General features: G+C 32.2%; 3 protein-coding genes across 4 annotated transcripts; all 3 read left to right on the forward strand.

The window, feature by feature from the left end:
• Positions 1 to 924: 924 nt before the first annotated feature.
• LOC21403640 (peptide methionine sulfoxide reductase B1, chloroplastic) lies at positions 925 to 3,852 on the forward strand. Of its 2 annotated transcripts, XM_010108435.2 has the most exons (5): positions 930 to 1,385; positions 2,256 to 2,361; positions 3,080 to 3,145; positions 3,259 to 3,456; positions 3,579 to 3,848. In XM_010108435.2, the coding sequence occupies exons 1-5, from the start codon at positions 1,187 to 1,189 to the stop codon at positions 3,604 to 3,606; spliced, it is 597 nt and encodes a 198-aa protein (XP_010106737.1). In that variant the 5' UTR covers positions 930 to 1,186; the 3' UTR covers positions 3,607 to 3,848. The 2 variants fall into 2 exon arrangements, with proteins under 2 accessions (XP_024028244.1, XP_010106737.1); XM_024172476.1 differs by lacking the exon at positions 3,080 to 3,145 and having other exon boundaries at positions 925 to 1,385; positions 3,579 to 3,852.
• A 3,896-nt stretch (positions 3,853 to 7,748) lies between these two features.
• On the forward strand, positions 7,749 to 17,053 carry LOC21403641 (SH2 domain-containing protein A). The gene is made up of 12 exons (XM_024172473.1): positions 7,749 to 7,970; positions 8,349 to 8,522; positions 9,529 to 9,738; positions 9,853 to 9,942; positions 10,436 to 10,513; positions 10,616 to 10,780; positions 12,085 to 12,447; positions 13,366 to 13,646; positions 14,554 to 14,716; positions 15,078 to 15,427; positions 16,607 to 16,684; positions 16,797 to 17,053. The coding sequence occupies exons 1-12, from the start codon at positions 7,818 to 7,820 to the stop codon at positions 16,813 to 16,815; spliced, it is 2,124 nt and encodes a 707-aa protein (XP_024028241.1). The 5' UTR covers positions 7,749 to 7,817; the 3' UTR covers positions 16,816 to 17,053.
• Positions 17,054 to 21,450: 4,397 nt separating this feature from the next.
• On the forward strand, positions 21,451 to 25,832 carry LOC21403642 (receptor-like serine/threonine-protein kinase At1g78530). The gene is made up of 6 exons (XM_010108437.2): positions 21,451 to 21,524; positions 22,031 to 22,166; positions 22,295 to 22,633; positions 23,428 to 23,682; positions 23,776 to 23,909; positions 25,539 to 25,832. Exons 2-6 carry the CDS (start codon positions 22,031 to 22,033, stop codon positions 25,731 to 25,733), a joined length of 1,059 nt encoding a protein of 352 aa, XP_010106739.1. The 5' UTR covers positions 21,451 to 21,524; the 3' UTR covers positions 25,734 to 25,832.
• The last annotated feature ends 131 nt before the right edge of the window (positions 25,833 to 25,963 follow it).

The raw sequence follows: 25,963 nt of genomic DNA on the forward strand, positions 1-25,963 counted from the left end.
CCAAAATAAATTACTATTCATGTCATTTTTTCTTTTTTTAAATCTTAACATGTGTTTGGTATGAGGATTCGTGTCATGATTTGAATCATAGTTTGTGGTTCGTTATAGTATTTTCTCTCATAAAAAATATACGTAAATTGAAAATAGTTATGAATCATGATTTTAAATTCGTGTAAACCAAACGTACATTTAATATAACGTTAATTATAATATAATAAAATTTATTATTATTACAGTCATCATCATTAACTTCTTTCAATATAATTTGAGTCAACTCCTATTTGAAAAAAAAACCCATTAAGTAATACCATTCTTTATATATTAAAACAATTATTTCATTAAAAATAAAAAAATTATTACCATCGATTATAATATATTAATAACTAATATTTTTTTTTTGTCTTTTTTTTTATTGTAACTCTGAGGAAATGAAGAAAAATTAAAGAAGAATAATCAATAAGTCATACAAAATATATATGTAAATATATATATATATATATACAAATATGTAAATAAATATGTATATATATGTAATAAGCTTACAAGATACTAAATTTGATTGTATACCTTCTTTTGTGATAACTTTTGAATATCATTTTCATATTTTTTTTAATAAAATATTTAACAACATAATCATCATTTTATAACTAAATATTATATTATTTACTCTAACTTTATCATAAAATAATTAAGGTTTCGTTCATTTTACTAATTTAAATTTAAAATATGAATTTTATTACAGTAAAAATTATTTAAAAATAATCATATTTAATTTTTTTACTACAATAAAATTTTTTTATATAAAATAACATATCAATTTAAATTAAAATTATAAATAAACATTCGTCTAATAGTACGGATAACTCACTGGTTAATACTATTTTGAGTAGTAATCTTTGTTTTGGTCCATGTATTCTTACAGAGGCTTACCCCTTTCAACGTGCTCTTTAGACGACATCCCATCAACGTGGCAAGAAAATAGCCTCTATCTCCATCACGAGAACAAACGCCACGTGTATTATAAATAATCAAGTATTTTCAAGCTCAGTTTTTGTGTCCAACAACCAATCAAAATGCAAAACTTCTCAATCCAACGGTTAGAACTCGAGGACCACAATAACCAACTAATACTACAGGGGCAAAATAAAACTCCCCCACCAAGAATTTTACGTTATTCAGTTGAAGAATGGCTTCTCGGAGTTTAAGCTTACTTCAAACGACAACTCCGTACATTTCTTCGAGAACCCATATCGATTTCAGTTCCAAATCCAAGGTTGTCGTGTTGGGTTGTCAAGGAATAGCAAAACCCAGAAAGCTTTGCTTCTCGGTTCGCGCAATGGGCTCCTCTGCTTCTTCTTCTTCTTCGAAACCTGAGAGCACTCAAGGTCCCCCTTTTTGCCCATTTTGCTTAAAATTCTCAAATGGATTTGTTAATTACATTTCTCATAGTTCTTTCATTTTTATTGAAATGGTTGAAAGTGCTTTGATTATTTTCTCTCTTTTTGTGTGTGGTGACCATAGAGCTAAGATAAAGTTGCTCGTTCTTATGGGTTGATGATTTAGGCCAACTTAATTTTTTTTCTTTCTTTTATGTTTTGGTTATGAACAGTTAATTCGCAATTTACATAGTTAGGTGATTGTTTGATCAAAGCCCTAATCTTTTAAGAGCAATTCAATAAAGAAATACAAGAAAGCATAAAAGAAATTTATTGTAGTTCACCTTTAACGTGAGAGTTGCGTCTACTTTCAGTAGCTGCAGAATTTCAGCGTGACGATGATGGGTTTCCTAGCGGAATGTCAAATTAAACCATAAATTGTCGTTATTGAGTATAGTAGTAATAAGGGTCTCTCAATTAATAAAAACACAAAATACTCAAGAATTAAGCAAGAAAAATAGGAAAATTAATCGGAAAATAATATCAAATTGCGCACTTATTAGATGACGACCAAGATTACAAGAGAATAACACGCCTCACACCTCGTAGTTCTCTATGTTTTTTTCCCCTAATTCCCCTAACCTTAATTCCCAACTGGCGCCCCCCTAATATGAGGTCGATCCACATGCTAGAGAATTAGACCTTGTACTCGGAAGAATTTTAAATTTCCATTTTTTGTTAATTGATTCTTTCATCGATTGAAACATCATATTGACACATGATGCAGATAGTTGAAGAGCTGAACTTGCAATTCAAACACATATTAGCCACTACAAATGATTTTTTTGTTTTTTTTGTTTTTTTAATATGCGGAGGCAGGTTCAGTTGACTTTAAATCTATTAGTGATGAAGAATGGAAGAAGCGGCTTACAGGGGAACAGTTTTACATCACTCGTCAAAAAGGAACGGAAAGGGCATTCACAGGGTATGAATATGATTATCTTTCAAATTTACATGCTTCTAAAGACGTTGCTCGCAAGTCTCTAAAATTTGATCATTTATAGTATTATTGCTAAATTTTTTACTTTGGTTGCTGAATAATGCAAGTGATTATGGGACTCAAAGTTAGAAAACCAACCAGATTAATTCTCCATGAATAGATCTTATTTTAATTGATCCTATTAGTCAATATTATCCCTCCATAGATTGAACTCTCTCATAGACTTGACCTTTGAAGTTTGATTAATTTTCCGGTCTGTTCTCATTTATTTCACATTTGTTTATAGGGTTTGTACAATGATCAATAAGAAAAACTTGTATGAAACACTGATTGTCCTGTCCGTGAAACCGTTTGCGAAACAAGAATCTGAACAAACGTCCTGCACCAGAACAATATTTTGAAATTTTGTTTGAAGTGTTTAAATGAACAAGAGCCGGTCAATACTCTTGGTGCGTTTTATTTATAGGGAATCCGAAAAATATTATAAAGTACTCATGTTGCTACACTATGAATGTTACGCCCTTCAGCTTGGTAAACCAGTAAAAAGGCAAAGATTAATGAGTTGCTTAAAGGCTAAATGGACTTGAGAAGCCGCTTTGGCTCCACACAAGCAAAAAAGATAACTAATCATATTAGCAGAATGGCACTTTTGGTCAATCTACTTCATATCTCTTTAATTATGTTACTTCTTATTTCTATTCAGAGAGTATTGGAACACCAAAACTCCTGGAACTTACCATTGCATGTGTTGTGATACACCTTTATTTGAGTAAGTATTCATTTCTACTGAGGTTCATTTTAACTCAAAATTATTGCTTGTACAAGGCTCTTTTTTTGTTTTTGTTTTTTGTCAGACTGATTAATTTGTACATTCTTCTGCAGATCATCTACTAAATTTGACAGTGGAACCGGTTGGCCATCTTACTACCAGCCTATAGGAAACAATGTGAAGTCAAAGTTAGACTTGTCGATCATTTTCATGCCTCGCGAGGAAGTTCTTTGTGCTGCTTGTGATGCTCATCTTGGCCATGTCTTCGATGATGGACCACCCCCCACCGGGAAGCGTTATTGTATCAATAGGTATATGTCATCGAAAATTCGTATCCAGCGTTGAGATTGACTTTCTTTCTCTGCCACATTTCGCCATCTTCATAGTGATACTTTAGCGCATCTTTGATGTTTTGTATTAACTATCTTTGCAGTGCCTCTCTGAAACTTAAACCAAAGTAGGATGAAAGCCAGGAAAGCGGTCCTTGCGAGCAGAATACAAGAATGTGGCTAAGATTATTAGGTGAAGCACTTCGGAATATCTTCACTTCCTGCCTTTTATGGTTTTTACCTCTGAAAAGACTGTGAATGATAATTATTCTATTTTTTGTTCTTTTTGGCAATAACAAAGTCTAAAAGTTATCATAATACAAGCTTATGGTTTTATGTATATTGGCTCTAAAGCTTGATGGTTAGTGTTAATAATATTATTATTTTCTGAGAAAAAAAAAGTCCTATTACTTTTTGATAGACATATGACCATAATATTATTAGAATTTTAGGGGAGGGAGATGAGAAGAAAAGTTAAGAAGAAGAATTACACTTTATAAGATATTGGATTTCATCTTAAAAGGTTAACATATATAGTTATATTGTTATAATTATGTTTGTATTTAGATGATGTGAGATTCAAGTATTTTACCCTTAACACGTCTCCGTAAGATGGTGCTCCGTTAGGAGTCATCAATCTTGTATTTTGATAGATCAACCCAGCTCGTTTGAGCAATAGGCTCTAATGCCGTATTAGAGTTTTATGAGAGATGAGAAGAAAAGTGAGGGAGAAGAATTGCATTTTATAAGGTATTGGGCTTCGATCTTAAAAAGTTAACCTATTTAAGTGAGGTGACCTAATATCCTTATATGGCTATAATTATGTTTGTATTTAAACAATGTGGGACTCGGGTATTTTACCCTTAATACGTCCCCGCAAGATGGTGCTCCGTTAAGAGTCACTAATCTTATATTTTTGATGGATCGACCTAGCCCGTTTGTGCAATAGGCTCTGATATCATATTAGAGTTTTAGATGAGGAAGAAGAATTACACTTTATAAAGTATTGGGCTTCCATCTTAAAAAGTTAATATATTTAAGTGAGATGATCTAATATCCTTATATGGTTATAATTATGTTTGTATTTAAACGATGTGGGATTAGAGTATTTTACCTTCAACACGCCCTTGCAAGACTGTGCTCAATAGATTGGTGACTCATAACGGAACACCATTTTGTGGGGGCGTGTTAAGGGTTCAATACCAGAGTCTCATATTATCTAAACATAAGCATTACTACAACCATATAAGGATATTGGATCACTCCACTTAAATAAGTTAACCTTTTAAGATAAAAGCCCAACATTTTATAAAGTGTAATTTTTTTCCCTCACTTCTCTCCTCAAACTCTTATAAATATGACTATCTTTCGCACTCTCTTGTGGTACCCTCAAGTATTGTTGTCTAGCTTGTGAGAAATACCCAATGCAAAATAGAAAAAGAAAAAGAGAAGCTTAATGTTAAAGTTCTATTGCAATTGTAAACAAAACTTAATTAATAAACTAATAAAGAGAGGTTTATGTAGCCCTACAAACATAATGACAAAAGATTAATCTACCCTTACTAATAAAGAAAAATAACCAAATAATAAATCCTAACTCTGAAATAAAGATTAATACCGTCAACATCTCATCTCAAACTCATGATGCAACTACAAGAAGCGTCAAGAGTTTGCCAACTGAAAAACAAAAAACAAAACTAAAAAGTTGAAACACGACTTCATAAACAATTATGCAACTTTATACGTATGCCAATGCTGATACCAATGTCGATACCAATGCCGATGTCAATGCCAATGCTAATGCAAATATCAATGTCAATGCCGATGCCAATGCAAATGCCAATACCAATGCCGATACTAATGTCAATGCCAATATCAATGCTAATGCCAATACCAAAGCCCAACATGGGCCAATCAAAGAAGATAAATAATACAAAAGAGATGGAGAATGCAACCAATCAAAGAGGAGGGGGAGAGTGCAATGTTAATACTCAATATGGGTCAATCAAAGGAAGAGAAGAAAGAATGCAAATACCATTACCCAATATGATAGTGCAAGAGTCCAATCGGAAGTGAATAACCGATTGTACAACCACCGATTGGAATCTAATAATTAGACTCAATCAAATTATATAATCTCTAAAATGCCCGTCTCTATGCAATTTTTTTTTAATCCATCTGTCAAAAAACAAAACCAACGCTAGCATATACTATTGTACCACCCTTGCTTCTCCAATTTCAATCCCAAGCCTTTTTTTTGTTTTGCTGCCATCCTTTATTTAATTTCTTCAATGAACAAAAGCCAACAAAAAACTTGTAACCAGCTCGGATGAAAGGTCAGTTTGGGGTTGTTGTACTTTTGAAATAATTATTGTGCTTTTAATAGAAACATTACTTTTATTTAAAGTAGAAGTATAATTTAAAAATTACACATTATAATTTCTCAAAATAATTTAAAAAGTATATTGATTTATGTACAAAGTATTTTTGTGCACCTACCTAACACTATAATTGCATTGTTTATTATGCAAAATACTTTTAGGAGTTTCAAAAGCAATCCCAAACACACTCAAAACAATAAACACCAAGCAATCGCACGAATTCCAAGACCACTTCACCAAAATCTCATTAATGCCATATTGCTCAATTGCGCATCCAATAACATGAGTTAGCAAGGACTTAATTTCCAAAACCATACGGCTCTAATACCATGTGAGAAATACCCAATGCAAAATAAAAAAGAAAATAAAAGAAAAGAGAAGCGTAATGCCAAAGTTCTATTGCAATTATAAAAAAAAAAAAAACCTAATTCATTGAATAAATTAATAAAGAGGAGTTTATATATCCCTACAAGCATAATAGCAAAAGACTAATATACCTTTACTAATAAAGAAAAATAATAAAATAACAATCCTAACTCTAAAATAAAGATAAATATCGTTAACATAGCTATCTACTATTCTCTTCTTTAAAAGGAGAAGAAAGGTATCATCTAGGAACAAATCATGGTAATGGTAATGGTACTTATTGCCATATAGAAACAAATAACATAAAATTCAAGTAAAATTTGATTGAAAATTTGGGGTGAAAATGTCGTTTTCAGGAAATTTGAATTTAGTGGCTAGATTTACAAATAGAGTTATTGATAAATTTCATATTTAATAAGTAAATTTGACCATTATTCTAAAAATTCTTAAATACGTATCAAAATAATAAAAGAAACATAACCTACTTATTATCACAATCTTTTCAAAAAGAAAAAAGGAGAAGAGAGAAATACTGCTTTTTAAGAGGGAAATACAAATTAATAGCATAAATTTTGAGGTGTGGGAGTTAATAGCATATTTTATACAGACTATTTAGAAAGTCTAAAAATGCTCATGTATCTCATCTTACCTTGCCATTTGTTACAATTAATTTGACAAAAATCATTAATTACAGAAATTGTAGTAAATAGATATTTTTGAATCTAAATTAAGTAAATAGTATATTTTAAATCTATTTAAAATAAATAGTAGTTTATTGTATAAATGCTTTATTTATAACTGGTATTTTACGTGGTAACAAATCTTTATTTACATAAAAAGAATCTTTTAGTTTAAAATACATGTCTTAAATGAAGCATTTACGTGGTAAATTATTGTTTATTTCAATTAGTTTTAAAATCTTTACTTAATCTAATTTTATAAATATGTTATTTATTGCATTCTCACTTAATTTTATTTACTATTATTTCTAAAAAAAAGAGAAAAAGTAGACAAATGTCACTCGGAAAACATTAATCTTAAATTTTTACCCTTTATACTTGATTAAGTCTCTTTAATTAAACAACTATATTAATAAAAAAATACTAATAAAGTATAAAAATTTTAAAACTATCCATTCAACGTTCATCGTGAGTTCACTAATTTTCTTTAAAAAAAAAAGGGTCTCAGTTGGGTTAAGGCCCTTCTACATTTCAGGCCCATTTTGCGGCGCCGCGCAATGGCGCTTTGTATATTGAAGCAGTTGTATTCACTACAAACGTCCTTCAACTACGTTGTTTGTACCCAATAAACTATCTGCACGTCAGCAACTTATTCTCCATTTTAGTCAATTTTGCACTCATACTACCTTCAACAATTGGACAATTCCAATTCTCTTGTAGTCCGCAACGTATTCGATCATCACTCGTTTGAAGGCATTTGCAGAGCAGTCCCCACCAACCGTCAGTTAAGAACGGTGTCACTGAAGAACTGCTTTTCTCCTCTCTCTCTCTCTCTCTCTCTCAATCACTTTCTCTCTCTTCAAGTTTTTTGAGGTTTCACTCTCAGAGACGAAACGAGCTTTTAGAGAGAGAATCAATGGCTGATGAAGTAGCTTTAGAGAGAGAGAATTACTCGCTGCTGAAGAACCTCAGAGTCGAAATTGAAGGAGAAAAAGAGAAGACTTTCTCTCTCTGCTTTTGGCTTTACCTTGTCAACTCCACTACATTGCCTCTTTCAATCCTCCAAAAGGTCTTTCATTTTTTGTTTATTTGCTTTCTAGTTCTGTTTTTAAGGTGTTTTAATGAATACCCATTTCGCTTTTTCTCTGTTTGATGGATTATAAAGTGTTTGTGGAATTAATATTGGTTTAGAATTATTATACTTTTGGTGTGTTTTTCTTGTCTTTTTTTTCTTTTAATTTCAATTTGGTTTTGTAGTCTTATTATTGCATAGATGAAAACTTGATTCATATTGCACTTGATAGTTGTTTGTTTCAACTAGAATCTTTTCTTGTGAAGATAATGTTTTATTAAGGAAAGGTCATTGTATTGGTGCAATGAGAAAATGTGTTAGAAATATTGTGTACTTTTTGTATCTTCTATCATCTTTAATTTGTCAAGTATGCAGGTACACCCAGATGTCACAGGCAATTCTCCTTTTCTTGTCATACATGAAAAGAAAGTGAAGCTTTTTCCATTGCTTCCCTCGCGAAAAGAAGATCCGGAATCTGAAGTTCCACATGCATCTGTAGAGGTCGAGTTCGAGTTTTCGCAGGAAAAGTGGGTTCATTTTGGCTGTGAGGTATGTTTTACTGATAAGTTGGAGAATTAGTAAATCAGTTGCTGTTTTGCTTCCGAGTTCCAGGAATGTGATTCTTGATGGAAGTATATGGTATGTGAAATGATCTTGTTAGGGTGTTATAGCTTTTTGCTATGTGAAGGTTAATATAGAAATGACTTAATCTGTGTTCATAAAAAAAATTTGTTTTTCTTGACCCTTTTTTTTTCATTTCTTAAGATATTTAAATGCCTATTTGACTTTTGAATTTTCAGTGTTTCAATGATGCCGGTACCTTTTCCATGGTGATTGCGGGAAGGGGAATTTATAAGAACCATAGTTTCAGCATTCATGTTAATGTCAACCGAAGAGTTGATCTTGTGCACTTGCACTTGATTTCGAAGCTTCTAGGACTTTTGTGGATTGTGGTTGAGGATGTCTGATGTGGGAGGATTTAGCTATATTAGTCGTTATTTTTAGTTTCATTGTCCTTTGCTAAGGTTAATCAACTTAGCTTTAATTTTGTTATTTGTTTATTGTTATCTGTCTAGTATGTCATTTGTCTTAGTATGTATTTTGTAATTGTTTAATGTGTGAATTAGAAATAGACACATTAGCTATTGCAATAGTATGAATTGATGAGACTTGAATATTGAAACATTGACATTATTGTTGTGTTTTTTCTCCAATTTTTGGGGGTTTTCCCCTCTTGCCATGGATTTGGCTTATATTTTCCCATTCCGCTGCATCGCAGTCTTAGAAGAAAAAATTATTTGGTTATAGGGTATCCGTTTCTGCCTCAACAATCCAGTTAAGTTATTTTAGAAAAAAATTCTGGAGATCATAGAAGCAAATGCGCTATGCATATGGTACCTAATGCATATCTTTGTATCTAATAGTGGTTTTCTGAAGTAAATGCACTATGCATAGCAATTAGCTCATATAATTTAGTCATTGTGTTGCTATTAGTATTCGCTTTTCTGGTTCTCTCTTGGATTTGAGATGCTTACAGTTGATGTATCAACTTTAGGTTTCAACAGATTTTTTACGACTGCACATTGATGGAGAGATTGTTGGAGAGAAGTCTTTGTCTTCTGCACTCGAAACAGATTCCAACTTTAATGGTTTTGTGAAGCTCACTTTGGTTGGTGGAGCGGGTGACGACAGCAGGGATCAGGGATACATTTACAATCTGAAAACTTTTGCTACCACTTCGTCTATTAAGGATCACTGTGCTAAGGTGTGTAGCAGAGAACATGGTTTTCTTTTTTCAAAATTTCTTTTATATTGCGATCTTGCAGTCCAAAATAGTTTACTCAATCTCTATCATGAATAGATTCTTCTCATGACGCAGGATCCACCTGTACAACTATCTATTGATAAATCCTCTGCCTCTGAGATTGAAGAAGGCGATGGTGGTGTTTGGAGTATTGTTGGTGGCAAGGTCAGAGCGAATGTTTTCATGTTCTCTTTTTGCTTAAACTAGACCTTACTTGGTTACAACCAGATCAAAATTGAAATTATTTATTAAAAGTAAGATGTTTATATAAGTTTATATATGCTAGTCTTAATATGCTATTTAAAATCTGATATGGTTTTGGGTGGAAAGACAAGGTTTCTGATTCATGACTTTAATATGGTTGTTCTTTTAGGTTCATTTTATGATTATTTGTAAGAAGCAAATACCAGCAATATCACTAATTTTTAATATAGTTGTTCTTTTAGGTTCATTTTGTGACAGGTGTTAATTTCCTATACCCTTTCTTGATTTTTCAAAATTGATTGTTAGCATTTGATGATAAATAGATGCTCTTTTCGTTAACAAATTGTCAAATACCTTGCACAATCTTATGATACCGCAGTGTCATACATTTTGATCTAACATTGCTAATTTAGGTTTCTTCTTAAGCACCTTGCACTTCTGTTTCATATCACAGGCATCTTGCCGCAGGAATTTTTCTTTGGATGTTGTTTTCATTGATACCTCTGGCCATCCTATAAGAGAGGAAATGGAGGTTTTCATCTGACCTTTCTCATTATATGCTTCCTTTCTGTGTATTGTTCATTAAAGCTTTTGTTGTACTTTTTTGCAATCACTTCTAATCTTTTATTGACAGGTTGTTGCTTCACTTGTGTATCTTGATAACGGAGCACCTGTTGAGAGAACAAGTGACGGGGAGGCTCCTCTGTTGGCTAGCTATGACGGACTCGAATTTACTTCTTACGAGCGGCCGAGTAAATTGTTGCATGGGCGGGCATCTTTTAAGCTTAAGATATCTCAGGTGCTATGATTATCTTTTTATTTTTTAAAATGATTGTTGTGTGGTGTGCCTTGTTTTAAGATATATGGTCACTGGTCAGCTTCTCTATCGTATAAAAATGAAAGAAAATGGTATACTTCTGTAGAATAGTTACAAGGTTTACAAGTAACTATGCAAGGCTAGCTAAAGCATCAACAGTTCTTCCAAACATGAATTCTTTAGTTAGCAAAATGTATTACATGACAATAATCCGTATAATATTGTCTACTGGTTGTTAAAACGATATGCAGTAAAATGCTGACATGTATTATATAATCGTGGTCTTTACTCTTTTGCTAAAAATGTATTTATTGTTACTTGGTTTCACAAAAGTCTTTATGGCCGACTGGATTATCCGACTGTCTCAAGTCACTGTTATTAAGTTTCAGTAATTGTATAAATGGACTCGAGTTAGTTGATTATCTATATTCATCTTTTAAGCGAGCTTTCAATATTCAGGTCTCACTTATTTAGTCTTCCACTGTAATAGGATAATTTGCGAATATCTGGAGCTGGATTCCCTTGCATTTACCGGCATTCGTAGCGAAAATATATCCATTGTAGAACAGATTTGAGGGGGAGACAACTGACCTTGTTTCTTTACTAGTTTAAATTAGTGGAGTGCATGTCTGATAAATTAATAATAGAACTTGTACCATTGAGTTCTTTAACCTATAATGTCAATCTTTCTTTGTGAAAGTGAAAGTGTTTGGTTCTAGCTTTATTAAAGGTGCTGCAGTCAGAGAGAGAATGTCAAATGTTAAGGAAGAATTTGAAGAGCTTTGAAAATAAGTCTCTTTTCTTTAAAGGTTTTTTGTTTTTGTTTTTGTTTTTGTTTTTTTTTTTTTTGTTTTCACAAAGGAAATGGACAATTATTCTTTTCTTTTCCTTTTATTAATTAGAATTTCTTAGCTTTTCTGGTTCTGTGATTTTTTCCTTTTGTTATCTTTCTATTCCTATTTTATTAGTAAATAACCATAATGACAATGAGCCTCACATTTTATTATCTTGGAACTATTTGTCTCCTGAATTTCCAATATAGTGATGGAATGCAAGTATAATTTGATTTTGGTCAATGTATTTACTTGTTTACCGTATATTTCCTATTCCATTACTACGGTATCGGTCAATGCATTTACAAAGTATTCCATCTTGTAGGAAATGACTTCTAACTTTCTTTTGAATTTTACTGTTATTTTTGAATGTTGACCATTTATTTTTGTTGCTGTTGGTATTGTGGGAATTAATTGGTCAATGGTTTGACTGATTTCTCTTTCCCATTTCAGCTCTCTTCCAAGTGTCAAAATAGACTTTTCCGCATTAAGTTTCACTTGCCTAAAATGGAAACATATCCTTTCTTTGAGGCATTTTCTCCTCCAATTCGCAGTATTTCAAGGAACCGGAATACTCGGCTATCATCTGTAGTATGGAAACGATGTACCTCTGCCCTCCATCCAATATCCCAATCATCTGAAATGGATGAAGACATGTTGGAAGTTCGGCAAAATTCTTTGCATGAAACAAAACCCAATCCGTCATCAAAGCGTTTAAGGTTGGGACAGGACAGAATTTCCACAAACTTCAGGGCTGATCCCCCGTTGGAGGCACCTGATGAGGAATGCAATTCTCATGCCTGGACTGCAAATAAGGTATCTACCATTTTCTTTGGCAGGTAATAGTTTGTTTTAGAAAGTTTATCTACTAAACAAGAACAACCAGCAAATATTAATATGGAAACTATATGCTAGTGTTACATAGATTCCTCAAAAAAGGAAGCAGCAGGATTGTCCTTGACTGCACCTCTCACCCGCTTCCCATCCCCCAAATTTTTGCTGTATTTATCATTGTGTTTGTTTGATTGTTAAATATTCCTAACAGATTGGCTCCCAAAAATACTTGTCCAATAAAGGACTCATTTTGTTGATTCTTGTCTTAAAATTCTGAATAAGTTGCAATTAAAAACTGTATAGTATTCCCTCTTGAGGATTCCTCATCCTCTTCTGCCTTGTATTGATTCAATTTTATCATTAAAAGTTTTGTTTCTTATCACAAAAAAAAAAAAAAAAAAGTTTATTATAATTCTTCTCCAATATAAAGGTCTCACTTTGTTGATTCTTGGGTTTCTTAAGCTACCTAATCAAATTAAAACTGTATATTATTACAAAATCTACATCTTCTAGCTTCTTATTTCATTTAATAGGTAAAACATATCATACACGGATGCGTGCATTATTATAGAACATTATTATATATTTATATACTTCCTCGCTTCTGAATTTGAAGGTGAACATATTATTTATATACACATACTCACATGTGTATGCGTGCGTGTAAAGCTCAATTTATCATACATTCACACAAAGTTATAGGTTTGTATAAAAGAATAGTATATATATTTTTCTTTTTTTCTCTCTTTTTCCTTTATCTACTGAGAGGGAGAAGAACATGATGACCTTACCGCTGCTTCTGGGTCTGTAAAAAATTTCTGAGATGATGTCATCAATATGTAGAATTATGTTTCAATGCAACTCTGTTTATACCTAATTGCGGACCATTGGTATTATTAGGTTGAAAACGAATTTATGAAAAGTTCAACTATGGAACATGAGAACCTTGAAGAGGACAACTCGTCATCTGGCTCGGAGAGTATTGAAGCAAGAAATTCAGCTCCAAAGGGCTCTTCAAGTACCAGAAATCAAATATCAGATTTAACTGTATTTAAGTACTCACTAGCAAACTTAAGTGAGAGATCTCTTCTACTCAAGGAGATTGCAAACTCTGCTTCTAACGAAGAAATTTTGAATTTTGCACATCAGGTCTCCTTGTATTCTGGCTGTTCACACCACAGGTATTCCTCCCTCTCTATCTGAACTCTTCTAATGATGGATATATGAGTAAAATACAGAAAATATAGGCAAACGAGGAATTCTCTATAATCAAAACTACGAAAAGACAAGACAAAAGCTACTTCAAGTTAGCTTATCCCAGAACTTATCAAGGAAAAAGAATAATACTTGAACCCGTTGAGAGAAGAAATCCATAACAAAAACTGCACAATCCACAAAAATTGGCTTATGCCTATTTGAATTGAAGGTAGATATAATATTATCAGGTATATATTTGGCGGGGGGGCTCCAGTTTCTAACTCAGATTCAGGGGATTTCTGGGTATCAAAAAAATTAAAATAAAATATATCGGGTATAATGATTTTCCATTACTTTTATCCAAAATGGAGATATTCATCCAGAAATATTCTAACTGTAATATGAATATTATTTTTCCAACTTCGATTTTCTATTTGGTTTTTAATTGGAGACGACAAAGACCGCGATGACATTTTCCTTGTGAGTTTTTACCTTGCATCACATCTCTGCATTGTAAAGAAATACATGAAAAGAGTGCAAATGAGATAGATACTCAGGGGGACCAATCTCATTCTCATTTAATGCTATTAGCTTATGCTAGAAGTTTCACATTTAGCTCGAGAAATAACTATGCTCTGGTGTATCTTCTCTTCCTATGTTTGGTTTCTAACTGACAAGAAAGAAAACAAGCAGACAACGAGTTTTTACTCGTGGTCTTCTTGTTGGTCTAATCAAGTGATCACTGAGATCCTTCATGTTTACGTCTTATTATGTCCATTTGCTGCTATCATGGCTGTTTTTTTTATCTCCACTTTGGTTGCAATGCAATTTTCCATCCTTTTATTATGATCATATCCTCTATAATTGTTTTTCTTTTACTTTTTCCCTCAGGAACCAAATAATAATGGCAAAAAGATTAGTGGAGGAAGGAACAAAGGCCTGGAATTTGATCTCACAAAATACCAACAAGGTTCAGTGGGAGAGCATGGTTTTTGATATTGAAGGACAATTTATGAAGATTTCTCGTTGCAGTTCTAGGTCTCTAACGCAGCAGGTCTCTTTTCTTTCTCAAAAATATATAACTCTACTGCTCCTCATTTACATATACAAATGCATAAACCTATAGGGTTTAGGGTAACCTGAAATATTTGAAGTAAAAGTTGAAGGTTTTAGGTCTTGGGCCAATCCACTTATATCAGTCTCTGACTTCCCTCAGTTTCAAACTCTTGTTTATCTGACCCTAGTGACAGCTTTCATAATTTCTAATCAGACAATTTGGTGTCTCATGGGAGCTCAATAATGATGCAAACCATAGAGCCGTCATTCTTGTATCCTTTCATCTTCACTCTAGGTTTATTAGTATCAATTGACCTTGATAGTTTTGTCAGTGTTTTAAGACTTATGTGTGACTTTAGGACTTTGATCTTCTGAGGAGAATTTGTGGCTGCCAAGAATACGTGGCGCAAGAGAATTTTGAGCAAATGTGGTGTTGGTTATACCCCATAGCATATGCATTATCAAGAGATTGGATAAATGCAATGTGGAGTTCTACATCACCCAGATGGATTGAAGGATTTATTACAAAGGAAGAAGCAGAATCTTCACTTCAAGGTCCAAGGGGTCTTCAAGAGCCTGGGACATTTGTACTCCGGTTTCCGACCTCAAGAATCTGGCCCCACCCAGATGCCGGTAGCTTAGTTGTGACGTATGTTGGAAGTGACTACGCTATTCACCACAAACTACTTTCTCTTGATCATGTATATAGGTGCGTAGTCCACATTTTTCCTTTTGTTTCTAAATTAAAGATAAGGGGTATCGGAATTCCGAGTGTGTAACTCAGAGTTGATTGGCAAAAGTAAATAACAGATAAGCAAATATCTCTTATGTTAGGATAAGCAAATAACAGACCAAAACGAAGTAGGGATTGAGAAAATTAATAACATGATACTATTTCTCTATTTGAAAGTACTAGATGGGTTTCTTCAGGAAAATTCATAGTTTTTATGTTCTCCAACATTAGTGGTTTTGGCTGGCTGTTGTTTTCGGGTTTTGTTAGGAGTTGGGCCCCATTTTAATTTTTTTTTGTTTGGGAAAAAACCAGAAATACCACTCAAGATTGTAAAAAATATTATTTTTATCACTCCACTAAAAAATAAACAATTGCCATTCAATTAATAAAGACAAAACAAAAGGCTACAATGGCAACTAATTTTTTAGAACGGCATAAATAATAGGCCTGCAAAAAACCACAGCAAACCAATATTTTTTCTTTGTTTGTGCTTTTAGTATTGTTTGGTCCTCGTTTTTTGTTATGACCTGGTTTTTGTCGAGGAAAATTCTTCCTCTCATTTCCTTGTATATTAATTCTTTTCAATAAAGGGTTCTATTTTTTTAGGAAACAAAATCTCCAACATCAGAAATAGGTAAATTTAACTATAAAATTTTTTTATTCATTTATTAACACTAAGAAATTAATGCAATTACCTACAGAGCAAATTTTCTATCAAAAAAAGTTGTAAATTTCGAAGAAAGGCTGTAGTTTTCATGATTGCGGTTCTCCTTTGGCATTCTCAGAGACAATTTGGTTATAAACTGCTAAATGTTGAATAATTTTGATGTTCTTACCACTATAGCATGACTTCCATCTCAACAGAAGAAAAAGATTTCTCACTCATACAATTGTTTTTCATTATTTGATTTAGCTTGATCAGGTCATGGCATTGTAGAATTCGATTTGTTAGTTCTATAATGGGAGAACTAGCATGTTCGCAGTACAATGCGTGAACCATCAATATTCATTTTAAAAAAATAAAAAATAAAAAATTATTGCTTTATATTTAAACAGAACCCTTTCTTGCGACCGTTCCATTTTCATAATTTGTTTATTATGAATCCTGATCAACCTGGCTGACATTAGTTGCCTGCCTTGTTTTCCTTCTTGTAGTTCCGCAGAGAACGAAAAGGATGTGAAACCGCTACAAGACATGCTTCTCGAAGAGCCTGAACTCTCAAGATTGGGAAGGCAAGATTATCTCATTACTTTATTCAACTTATTTTCTCGTTTGTAATGAAATTGTATTTTGCATACCACCATAAATAACACTGAAAAATTTACTTCACCGGAAAATTTGCAGGATAATAAGAAGTCACTAAGCACTAGAGATGCATCAAATCTTTCTGCTCTTCTTTGCAGATCAATTTTGCGGTATCTGTTTACTCATCTTTGGTTCATTGTTAGGTTTGTCATTGTTTAGAAAGAGAACCCTTTTGATATTCTTGTCTATGACTACTTGGAGTAATTATTTTATTTGACACACTTGAGTTTTGTACTTCTTTCCAGTTGTCAATTTTAAAAAGAAAAGAAAAAAAAAAAAGAAGTATTTATTTCAAACCAAGATTTAGACTGGTGACGTCTGTTTTCATGCACAAATTTGATGGAACCTCTTACATAACTTTACAATATGTTGTTTATAATAATAATTGTATTCAACCTATATGGTACCATTTGTCTCATTTTCACGTCCCATCTTTTGTTCCTCACATGTAAACTGTTTAAAGACCGGATTCATTATTTGGTGTTTGATTTAGGTACCAAGAACAACTTTGGACGAAACATCCAGTGATAATTATGCATATGACTAGGGCTGCTTGAACATGACTATCTTAAACAATCTGGATTTGAACACTTTCACCCTTGAACTTTTAGGTTTTTGACAACTTGATCCCAAATAAAATATAGATAAAGGTGACTTAAAAGTCATAAAATTGATCCCAAAAACTATATAAAATATTGATAAATAACTTTTAAAAAAAGAATTTCCAATAAAATAAAAAAAAATTGTTAAATTAGTGAATTAGATTCATAAAACTTAATAGGTAAATAAATAAAACAAATAACCGTTCATTTCACCGATTCGAGTTTAGAATTCGAGTTTTGTTACAGTAAAAATCTCTCAGAAACAGTCACATCTAACTTTTTTGCTACAGTAAAAAGCTCTCAGAAACATTCACATCTCAACTCAAATTAAAAACTCAAATCAGCGAATTAAACGGACCCTTAATATTCAAAATGTTTGGATTAGTTACATGGCAATTTGAGTGATGTTTTACCTAAACAAGTAATCTCGTTTTCACTGAACATGTGATATTTGAGTCAATTAGAAACTGAGGCAATTATTATACTATCTGACACCGTCTGGATATTGATATATATATATATATATATATATATATTCTCTAGTAGCATTCCTTGTACGTTTATCACTACGAGACTATGACAACAGATCACTTTGTTAGTTTGTTATGAGTAATGTGGATGCATTAGTATTCGTACGCATGATATGTTGAAATTCTAACCAAAAAAAGAAAAAAAACATGTCATCTTGAAAACACGTGATGAGGGCGGTGCCCGTGTATTTCTTCCAATGCCAACCGCGAGGCGAGTTGGAGACAGGTTTTCCCAACTCATACCCCCATTTCTTCCATTTCATGCGCTCACTTTTCTTCTCACGTAACTTGACTTGTTTTTTGAGCCATTTTTCATCTTCCCCGTTTGACTTACCTACAATAGCTTTTCATTTCTTAGCAGAACCTCCAAATTGGTTGATAATGATATAGGAACTTAATACAAAAATATTCATCTATATATATATATATAATATTCCATAAAAATAAAAAATATATATTGTTATTTTTATCTTAATTAATTGTTTCTGATTTGTTGACTCTTATTTCTTTTGAAATCAACGTGAAATCAAAAGGTTCAGTTAATAAAATATACAAAACTACTATTAATCCTTTGCAGGATACGACCCATCTAATATGAACGGATTTTAAAAATTCGATCAAATTCAATGCTTAATTTGGGAATGAGAAAACCTAAATTCTAAATCACATTTTCAACATAATTTTATGGTAGTTTATAGTGGCAGTACTATTTGTTCATATATTAATTTATCTGGGCAGTAATATAATTTTCTTCTAAATCCATATTAATGTAAATAGTTGGGATTAAGGGTAGCTAACTAGGTAGTGGTTTTAGAAACTCGCATAATGTGTAAAGTCTAGGGTTTGGTGAGTTGCAAAGCCAACTTCAACGTACAATTAGGATTGACAAGTGGTGGAGAATATATGGTGACAGCAAGAGGCTTTCACATGATCGATCCGCAATTCACACTCATTTTTCTTCACGTTTTCTTCCCTTCTTTATTTAGATTTTCCACTAGAACCACTTTTTTTTTTCTTCTTTTTTCTTTGGTAACATACAGGTAATTTATAAAGCGTCAATAATAAACATAATAAATAATAAATGAGAAAATTGATGAAATTATTTTTAAAGTACATGAGTCTGAATTTTTATTTTTTTTCTTTTAATTAATACTTTTTTAATTAATATTTTTTTAAGACGACTAACATAATTTTTTGACTAAAAAAGATAATAATAAAAAATAAATAATAAAAATTTAAATTAATACATTCTTAGAGATATTTATCTCCTTTTTTTCAAATAAATTAATCTAACTCATAAAATCTAAACTATTTTCTATTTCAACTTTTTGGCTTTTATGCTTTGTTCCCATGACTTGAAAGGTATGTCACCCAGTTCTGGTCAAGTTATATTCACTTGCCTCCAATGTTAGGCATGGTTATACAGATCTCATCTCTTTTTGACTTTTCCAACTTTTATTTCTTCTTGTCCAAAATATTCTCAATGAACTCTTTTACCAACCCGTTAGATTTTATCAAATCACGTCAAAATAATATATATTATCTAAGGCAGATTTAACAGTTTAAAATATATATTATCCAAATCTCAAAGGCTATACAGATCTGCGTATTGTTGAAGATATGTATTAATTGTTACCCGCTATGATAATTGACGAGTTGATAAGGGGACGTTTATTTTTTATATTTGTATCTATGATTTTGAATTATGATTTATAGTTCTTTACAGTATTTTTCTCATAAAAAATACACGTAAAACGAAAATAATTTTAAATCATGATTCTGAATACATAAACTAAACGTCCTATAAGTCATATGTTGTAATGATTCAACAAAAAAAAAAAGTCACGTTGTTATGAAAAAAAAAATCGAGAGAGTACTATTTATTTTCAAACCAATTGCATGATAAGAATTAGACACCCTAATTATAAGTAACGATATCATTAAAAAAAAAAAAAAGTAAAATTGACAAGCACAAAATTTATAGAGGTTCGCATCAAATGAGATTATGTTCTCTTTTAACCGTTATAGTTTTTCCATTATGATAAAAAAGACGTTATAAGAAAACATCGCACACCTCTCAATTCTCTATGTTTTTTTTTTTTTTACCTCTCTAATTAACCCCAAAGACAGACCTCCTTTTATAATAAAAATGAGGACAACTAATGTTTCAAGTGTGAAATCTTAAACCTACGCTTAATAAAAAAATTTATATCCCTCGATCTGCGGATCCATTTAGGTAAGGCAATAATCGGTCATGGTAATTAATTAGGTTCCATAACTTAACATTGCATACTAACACATAATTGTAATAATTTGTCATTTTTTTGGGGAAAATTTTTATGGTAGGGCAAGCTTTTTTATGAGATGTGACTTTATGTAGAGCTTTTTACTGTAGCAAAAAAGTTAGATGTGACTGTTTTTTAAAGTTTTTTATTGTAACAAAACTCGAATTTTAAACTCCAATCAGTGAAATGAATGGGACATTTTAAGGAAGCGATCTACAAGCTTTATCAGATTTCACATATATAATTAAAAGAAAAGACTACATTTTTTACGCCATCAAAAAGTCATATATTGCGTTTCGGACTGTATCAAATATTTATCTTCACATTTCAAACTAATGCTAAATACATACATTTCTTTGGCCAAAGATTTATTTTGATAATAAAAAGACATAAATATCCCTTATATTTTTGAAATTTTTAGTTTTTTCTTTTATTTTTTCCTTATTCTCATTCTTATTTTTAAAGGGAACTTTTTGGACTTTTTAAGAGTTAAAATTGAGTATTGAGTGAGAAAATGTACGAATTGAGCATAAAATCTAATTGAAGGTATAAATGTGATACAATACAAAATATAAGATATGGTTGTTTGATAACCTTAAAATACAAGGTAAAAAAATATAAAAAAGTAATAAAAAATAAAATAAAATAAAACAGACAACCAAAAAAAAAAATCAAGTGTGGCAGTCGTCAATCCTCAACTTTATGTGCCTTAATCTCCCTCGATGTGATCATACGCTCCCTTGTTTGATTAGGCAAATAAGTGAAATTTTCTTCAACATGATCAAAAATTCAAGTGTCTCCACAACCCCACAAACTCCACTTCATGTCATATTTTAAATCTGTCAGATAAATACAGGGACAAAATCATGTCTAATTTTCTTTCAACGTGAACAGCACACAAAAACTTATTTATTATTATTATTTTTTTTGCTAAATTAATTAACTTATTTAATACTACTGAATATCCTCTTAAATTAGATATGATCATCACATGATCACACCATTATCTGGTCCCACCAAAACAAGGATGCGAAGTTTCACGAAAGACTCGTGTGGGATTCAAATAGTGGATAACCGACACTCGCAACAGTAATTCACGGATTTGATATAATATATTGTATTATCATGAGCTGAATTAAACAATACGGCGTCGCTGTCCCAGATAGGTAGATGACGTGGCGAGACACATCAAACTAAACTCATGATCTGGGAAAAAAAGTGTCGACGAAGTGTGACAGACAAAAACAGATACTTCTTTCTCTATGCATTTTTTCCTTTTTGTTTTCTTCTTTGCATCTACTAATCTAAAGGGCTTCCTTTAGTTCTCTTTTATCTCTTGAACTTCTAAAGGTTTGTTTTATACCTTTTTCTATGGTGTTTTTCAGGTCCTTCATGCATTTTCATAGCTTCAAGTATGTGAAAAAATTTTCTCAGAGAGTTGATAGGAAAAGAGATTGAATATATATATATATATATATATATATGCATACATTTGATATTGAAAAAAATAAATCTATATTTGATTGTATTTCTACTAGTTGGTTTGTCTTCAGGCACTGAACATTTTGGTGTTTGTACATGTTTGTATGTTGGAGGCACAAAAACTAAAACTTTTTTTATTATTCTTTTAGATGCACTAGAAACTACTATGTATTTAGAACTAAATTCTTCGACATTACCCTGTTTTCTTAGAAATACCTACTTCTGTTTTAAGCCATATTCAAGAGTATTCTGACTCGTCCTGAACAGAAGAATGGACAGAAACATGTCTTATATTTATTTCTGCTTACTAAATTAGCAGGCTTTTATATTGAGTTTTAGTTGGCCAAATTTTCATCCCATTTTTTTGCAAAAAGATGGGAAATCACCAGGTTGTAGCATTCTACATCGCGATATCTTGTATCGCCTTTGTTATATCGAAGATTATTATCTCTGTACTGCTCTACAAGAGATGGAAAAGAAAGCATTTGGTTTATGAAGATGGCTTCTCAGGTACATACACTTGAGAACTACGGAAGTTCTTTCTTTTTTTTTTGTTTTCTCTCTCTCTCTCTCTCTCTCTTCAGAAAAAGAGAGAATTTTAGATATGCTGATATGAAGTGATAGGCTTATTCATGCAGGTGGTAAAATGGTTATGTTTAAGTCTACAGCAATGCAGTCTCTGAAATCAAACGTGTTCTTGAAAAAGACTCTGAAACTGAGCAACAAGGATATAATTGGTTCTGGAGGGTATGGGACAGTTTATAAGCTGATGATAGATGAGTCCACTGCCTTTGCGGTGAAGAGACTGAACCGAGGAACCGCCGAAAGGGATCGGGGTTTCGAGAGAGAGTTGGAAGCAATGGGGGACATAAAGCACAGAAACATTGTAACTCTTCATGGATACTACACTGCCCCTCACTATAATCTTCTTATTTATGAACTAATGCCTAATGGGAGTTTAGATGCATTTCTACATGGTATGCATTTAAGGTTCAGATCAAATTTCATTTCTTTGTTTTGATCACTTGGGAGTCGTAAATGTGCGATTTTAAGTGATGTTTGGTATTTAGGTTCTGCTACAGTGCAAACCCAAGGTTTCGGTTCTATTACAGTGTTTTTCTCTCTCGCAAAAAATTTGAATTTCAAAAGTCATAATCAAGAACCTTGGTTTAAAACGGTCCCTTAGACTTTCCCTAGTGATCAGATCCAAGGTTTTCAAACCTTCATTTTCAGTGCTAGTTTTGATGATTGTTTAAGTAGTCAGATAAAAGCTGCAATATGAAAGATTATAAAAATGTTCAGATATTGCACTAAAATTGAAAGTCACAAGGGAATTGAATTTTTTCAAGGCTCAAATTTCCCTAGACATACACAGTTACTCCATGTCTTGTCTGTTATTCTTAAACCAAGTAGAATGGATAGACCACCATTCATTTCGTGGGGTGGTAAAGGTACTCATTCTCTTTGACAAGGTCTTAGGTTCGAGTCAGTCCCACCTCAATAGACTGGATTATAGGCAAATCCAGTTAACAAGGGATCCATATGTCACGCGCAGATGCACTGACTCCCCTATAGTTACCTAAACACGCTATACTCTTATCTCTATAACTAAAGAAGAGTATAGAATGGGATAGATCTAAGCCCAACTATATCTGCTTTAATATCATGTTAGAGAACTACTAATTCTGAAAGTTTAAGCTTATAGAAGAGGGCTAGTGCTGGATTTTATGTATGACTCTAAATATTATTTAACTACCTATGTATAATCCAGGGAAAGGAATGAACAAGAAGCTTTTGGATTGGCCATCCAGATATAAAATAGCACTAGGTGCTGCAAGAGGAATTTCCTATCTGCATCATGATTGCATCCCTCACATAATACATAGGGACATCAAGTCTAGCAATATATTGCTGGATCAGAACATGGAGGCTCGGGTTTCCGATTTCGGACTCGCCACTTTGATGGAGCCGGACAAGACTCATGTCTCAACATTTGTAGCTGGAACTTTTGGATACTTAGCTCCTGGTATAGATCACCGAACTAACAATGCTTCTAGAAACTTTTTCCCCTTTTGTTGGTTGAGGATGAGGATGTTATAAATAGAATTGTTGTCTACAGAATATTTTGACACAGGAAGAGCAACAGCAAAAGGGGATGTTTACAGCTTCGGAGTTGTTCTGCTGGAGCTTTTAACTGGAAAGAAGCCAACAGATGAAGAGTTTATTGAGGAGGGAACCAAACTTGTAACTTGGGTGAGTAGTGAAAAAGACTTGAGTTATATTTACTTATGTTTCCTTATTAGCATGCTCAGATATTCTTTTGAATGGAAAATGGCATGGTGTAACTGTTTACATCATCTTCTGCACGAGCTTAGCTGCCTAGACACGCCAAGAAAACCACTTCCATGAGAATAGATTTGTGGTAAAATGTAATAGTGGAACTAATAGGAAGTATCTTAACATCTTATGCTTTTATTGGGGTGTATTAAGTGGTCAGAAATTTTATCTTTTAAAAGACTTTATATGCTATATTTTGGCATCTTATCTTCAACTGAACTAAACTTCCTGAAGTAATATCATATTAGTTTACCAATTCTCCCAAAAATTTAAGCCATTAGTATAAGGGAGAGGTAAGTATAGACTTACCTTTTATTAGGAGCGTTGACTTTATTTGTATTTATTTTCATCTTGGTCAATGCCTTAATTTGTAGTGAAACATGTTAAACCTTTGTACTCTCTTCTGATGAATTCCCTCTATTCTTCTAGTCCGTGTTTACAGGCACACTGTTGGAACATGTTAAACCTTTGTGCTCTCTTCTTACTTTACTAGTATGAAGGACGTGCCTAAGGCACATCCCTGTTAACAACACAAATTTTCTTACTTTTATAATTCTTTTTTTTTTTTTTTGTAAAAGATTCATATGAAATTATTAAGTATAATTGATGATGTTTTCAATATAAAAATTATATTTTCTATTATTATAAAAAAAAATTATATTTTCTATTTGTTTCTTATTATGGAAACATGTATAAATAATGCAGATATGGTTCAATTTGCAATCTATAATTAAAAAAAAAATAAAAATTAAACGTAGGATCGTATAATCTTTTTTTATTATGAGAGCATAAACTTATTAGAAAGTCATAATTGAACATATATAAAACCACGATTCAACAAAAGTAAGAAATTTGTATTACATATTTTATGATGATTATTATTTCAGAAATTTTTCAATAAAAATATTTAAATACATATATGTATTTTTAAAAAGCAATCAGCTGAAAAGAAGCAAGTAAGCAGGTAGGTAACTTCTCTAACTTGGTTGAAGTACAGTATTTAGCAAAAAGGGATTAGAAGAGAAAATTTTTAATTATAAAAGTATTTAAATAGATTTGTATATAAATGCAATCAGCTTAAAAGAAGCATCAAAGAGGCATCCCCTCTTCTATATGTGATAGATATAGATTTTCTTTTTAGTTTCTACTAATAAGTGCACCAACAATAGTTTTACATTTTAACAGGAAGCTTGTGAAACCATAAATTATCTTCTGTGTGTTAAATTCAATCCTAATTACCACCAACAAATTAGTTTAGCCGTAAGGATGCATTTCTTTCTTCTCCTTTTAGGATGCATTCAATACTTCATAGCCCATTTTAAGACCCTAACTCGACTAATGTATTGTGCGGCGTTGAGTGTGTGGTGACATAAGTGAAAACTGGGCTCATCCTTCAAAACAAGTGAGTTAGGTCATTTCTGTTACATTCCAAAGTGATGAACGGGACCCGGCGTGATAATAGCAGCGATCCCCCCTTTTTTGTTGAGGAAAAAAAAATCCAATCCTAATTGATATCAAGAAATTGACTTGTTGTTATTGGAGCAGGTGAAGACAGTTGTTGAACATGAGAGGGAAGAGCATGTAGTTGACAGAAACCTAGAAGATTGCCCACTTGAGGAGATAAACAGTGCATTCAACATTGCAACAATGTGCCTTGAATCAGAACCATCCAAGAGGCCTTCTATGGCTGAGGTTGTCAAATTACTTGAGCAACTAAAAACAAAAAAGGTTGTATTGTAATGGATTCTTAGTGTATCTTTGCTTAATCTTTTTCTTTCTTTCTTTCTTTCTTTCCTATAAAGTATCTTTGCCTAATCAATATCATCCTTTCTTCAAGTATTAATCTTCTTTTTTTTTTTTTTTTTTTTTTTTTTATACAATGTTGAACGAACCAAGAGTTAGAAGGAATTACCTGTCTCGTTTGGCTATAATATTTTAATTTCCTGTTGTATCACTCTTACGTGAGAACT

This window comes from Morus notabilis, unplaced genomic scaffold (genome assembly GCF_000414095.1).
Source record: "Morus notabilis unplaced genomic scaffold, ASM41409v2 Scaffold271, whole genome shotgun sequence".
In the NCBI taxonomy this organism is placed as follows: domain Eukaryota; kingdom Viridiplantae; phylum Streptophyta; class Magnoliopsida; order Rosales; family Moraceae; genus Morus; species Morus notabilis.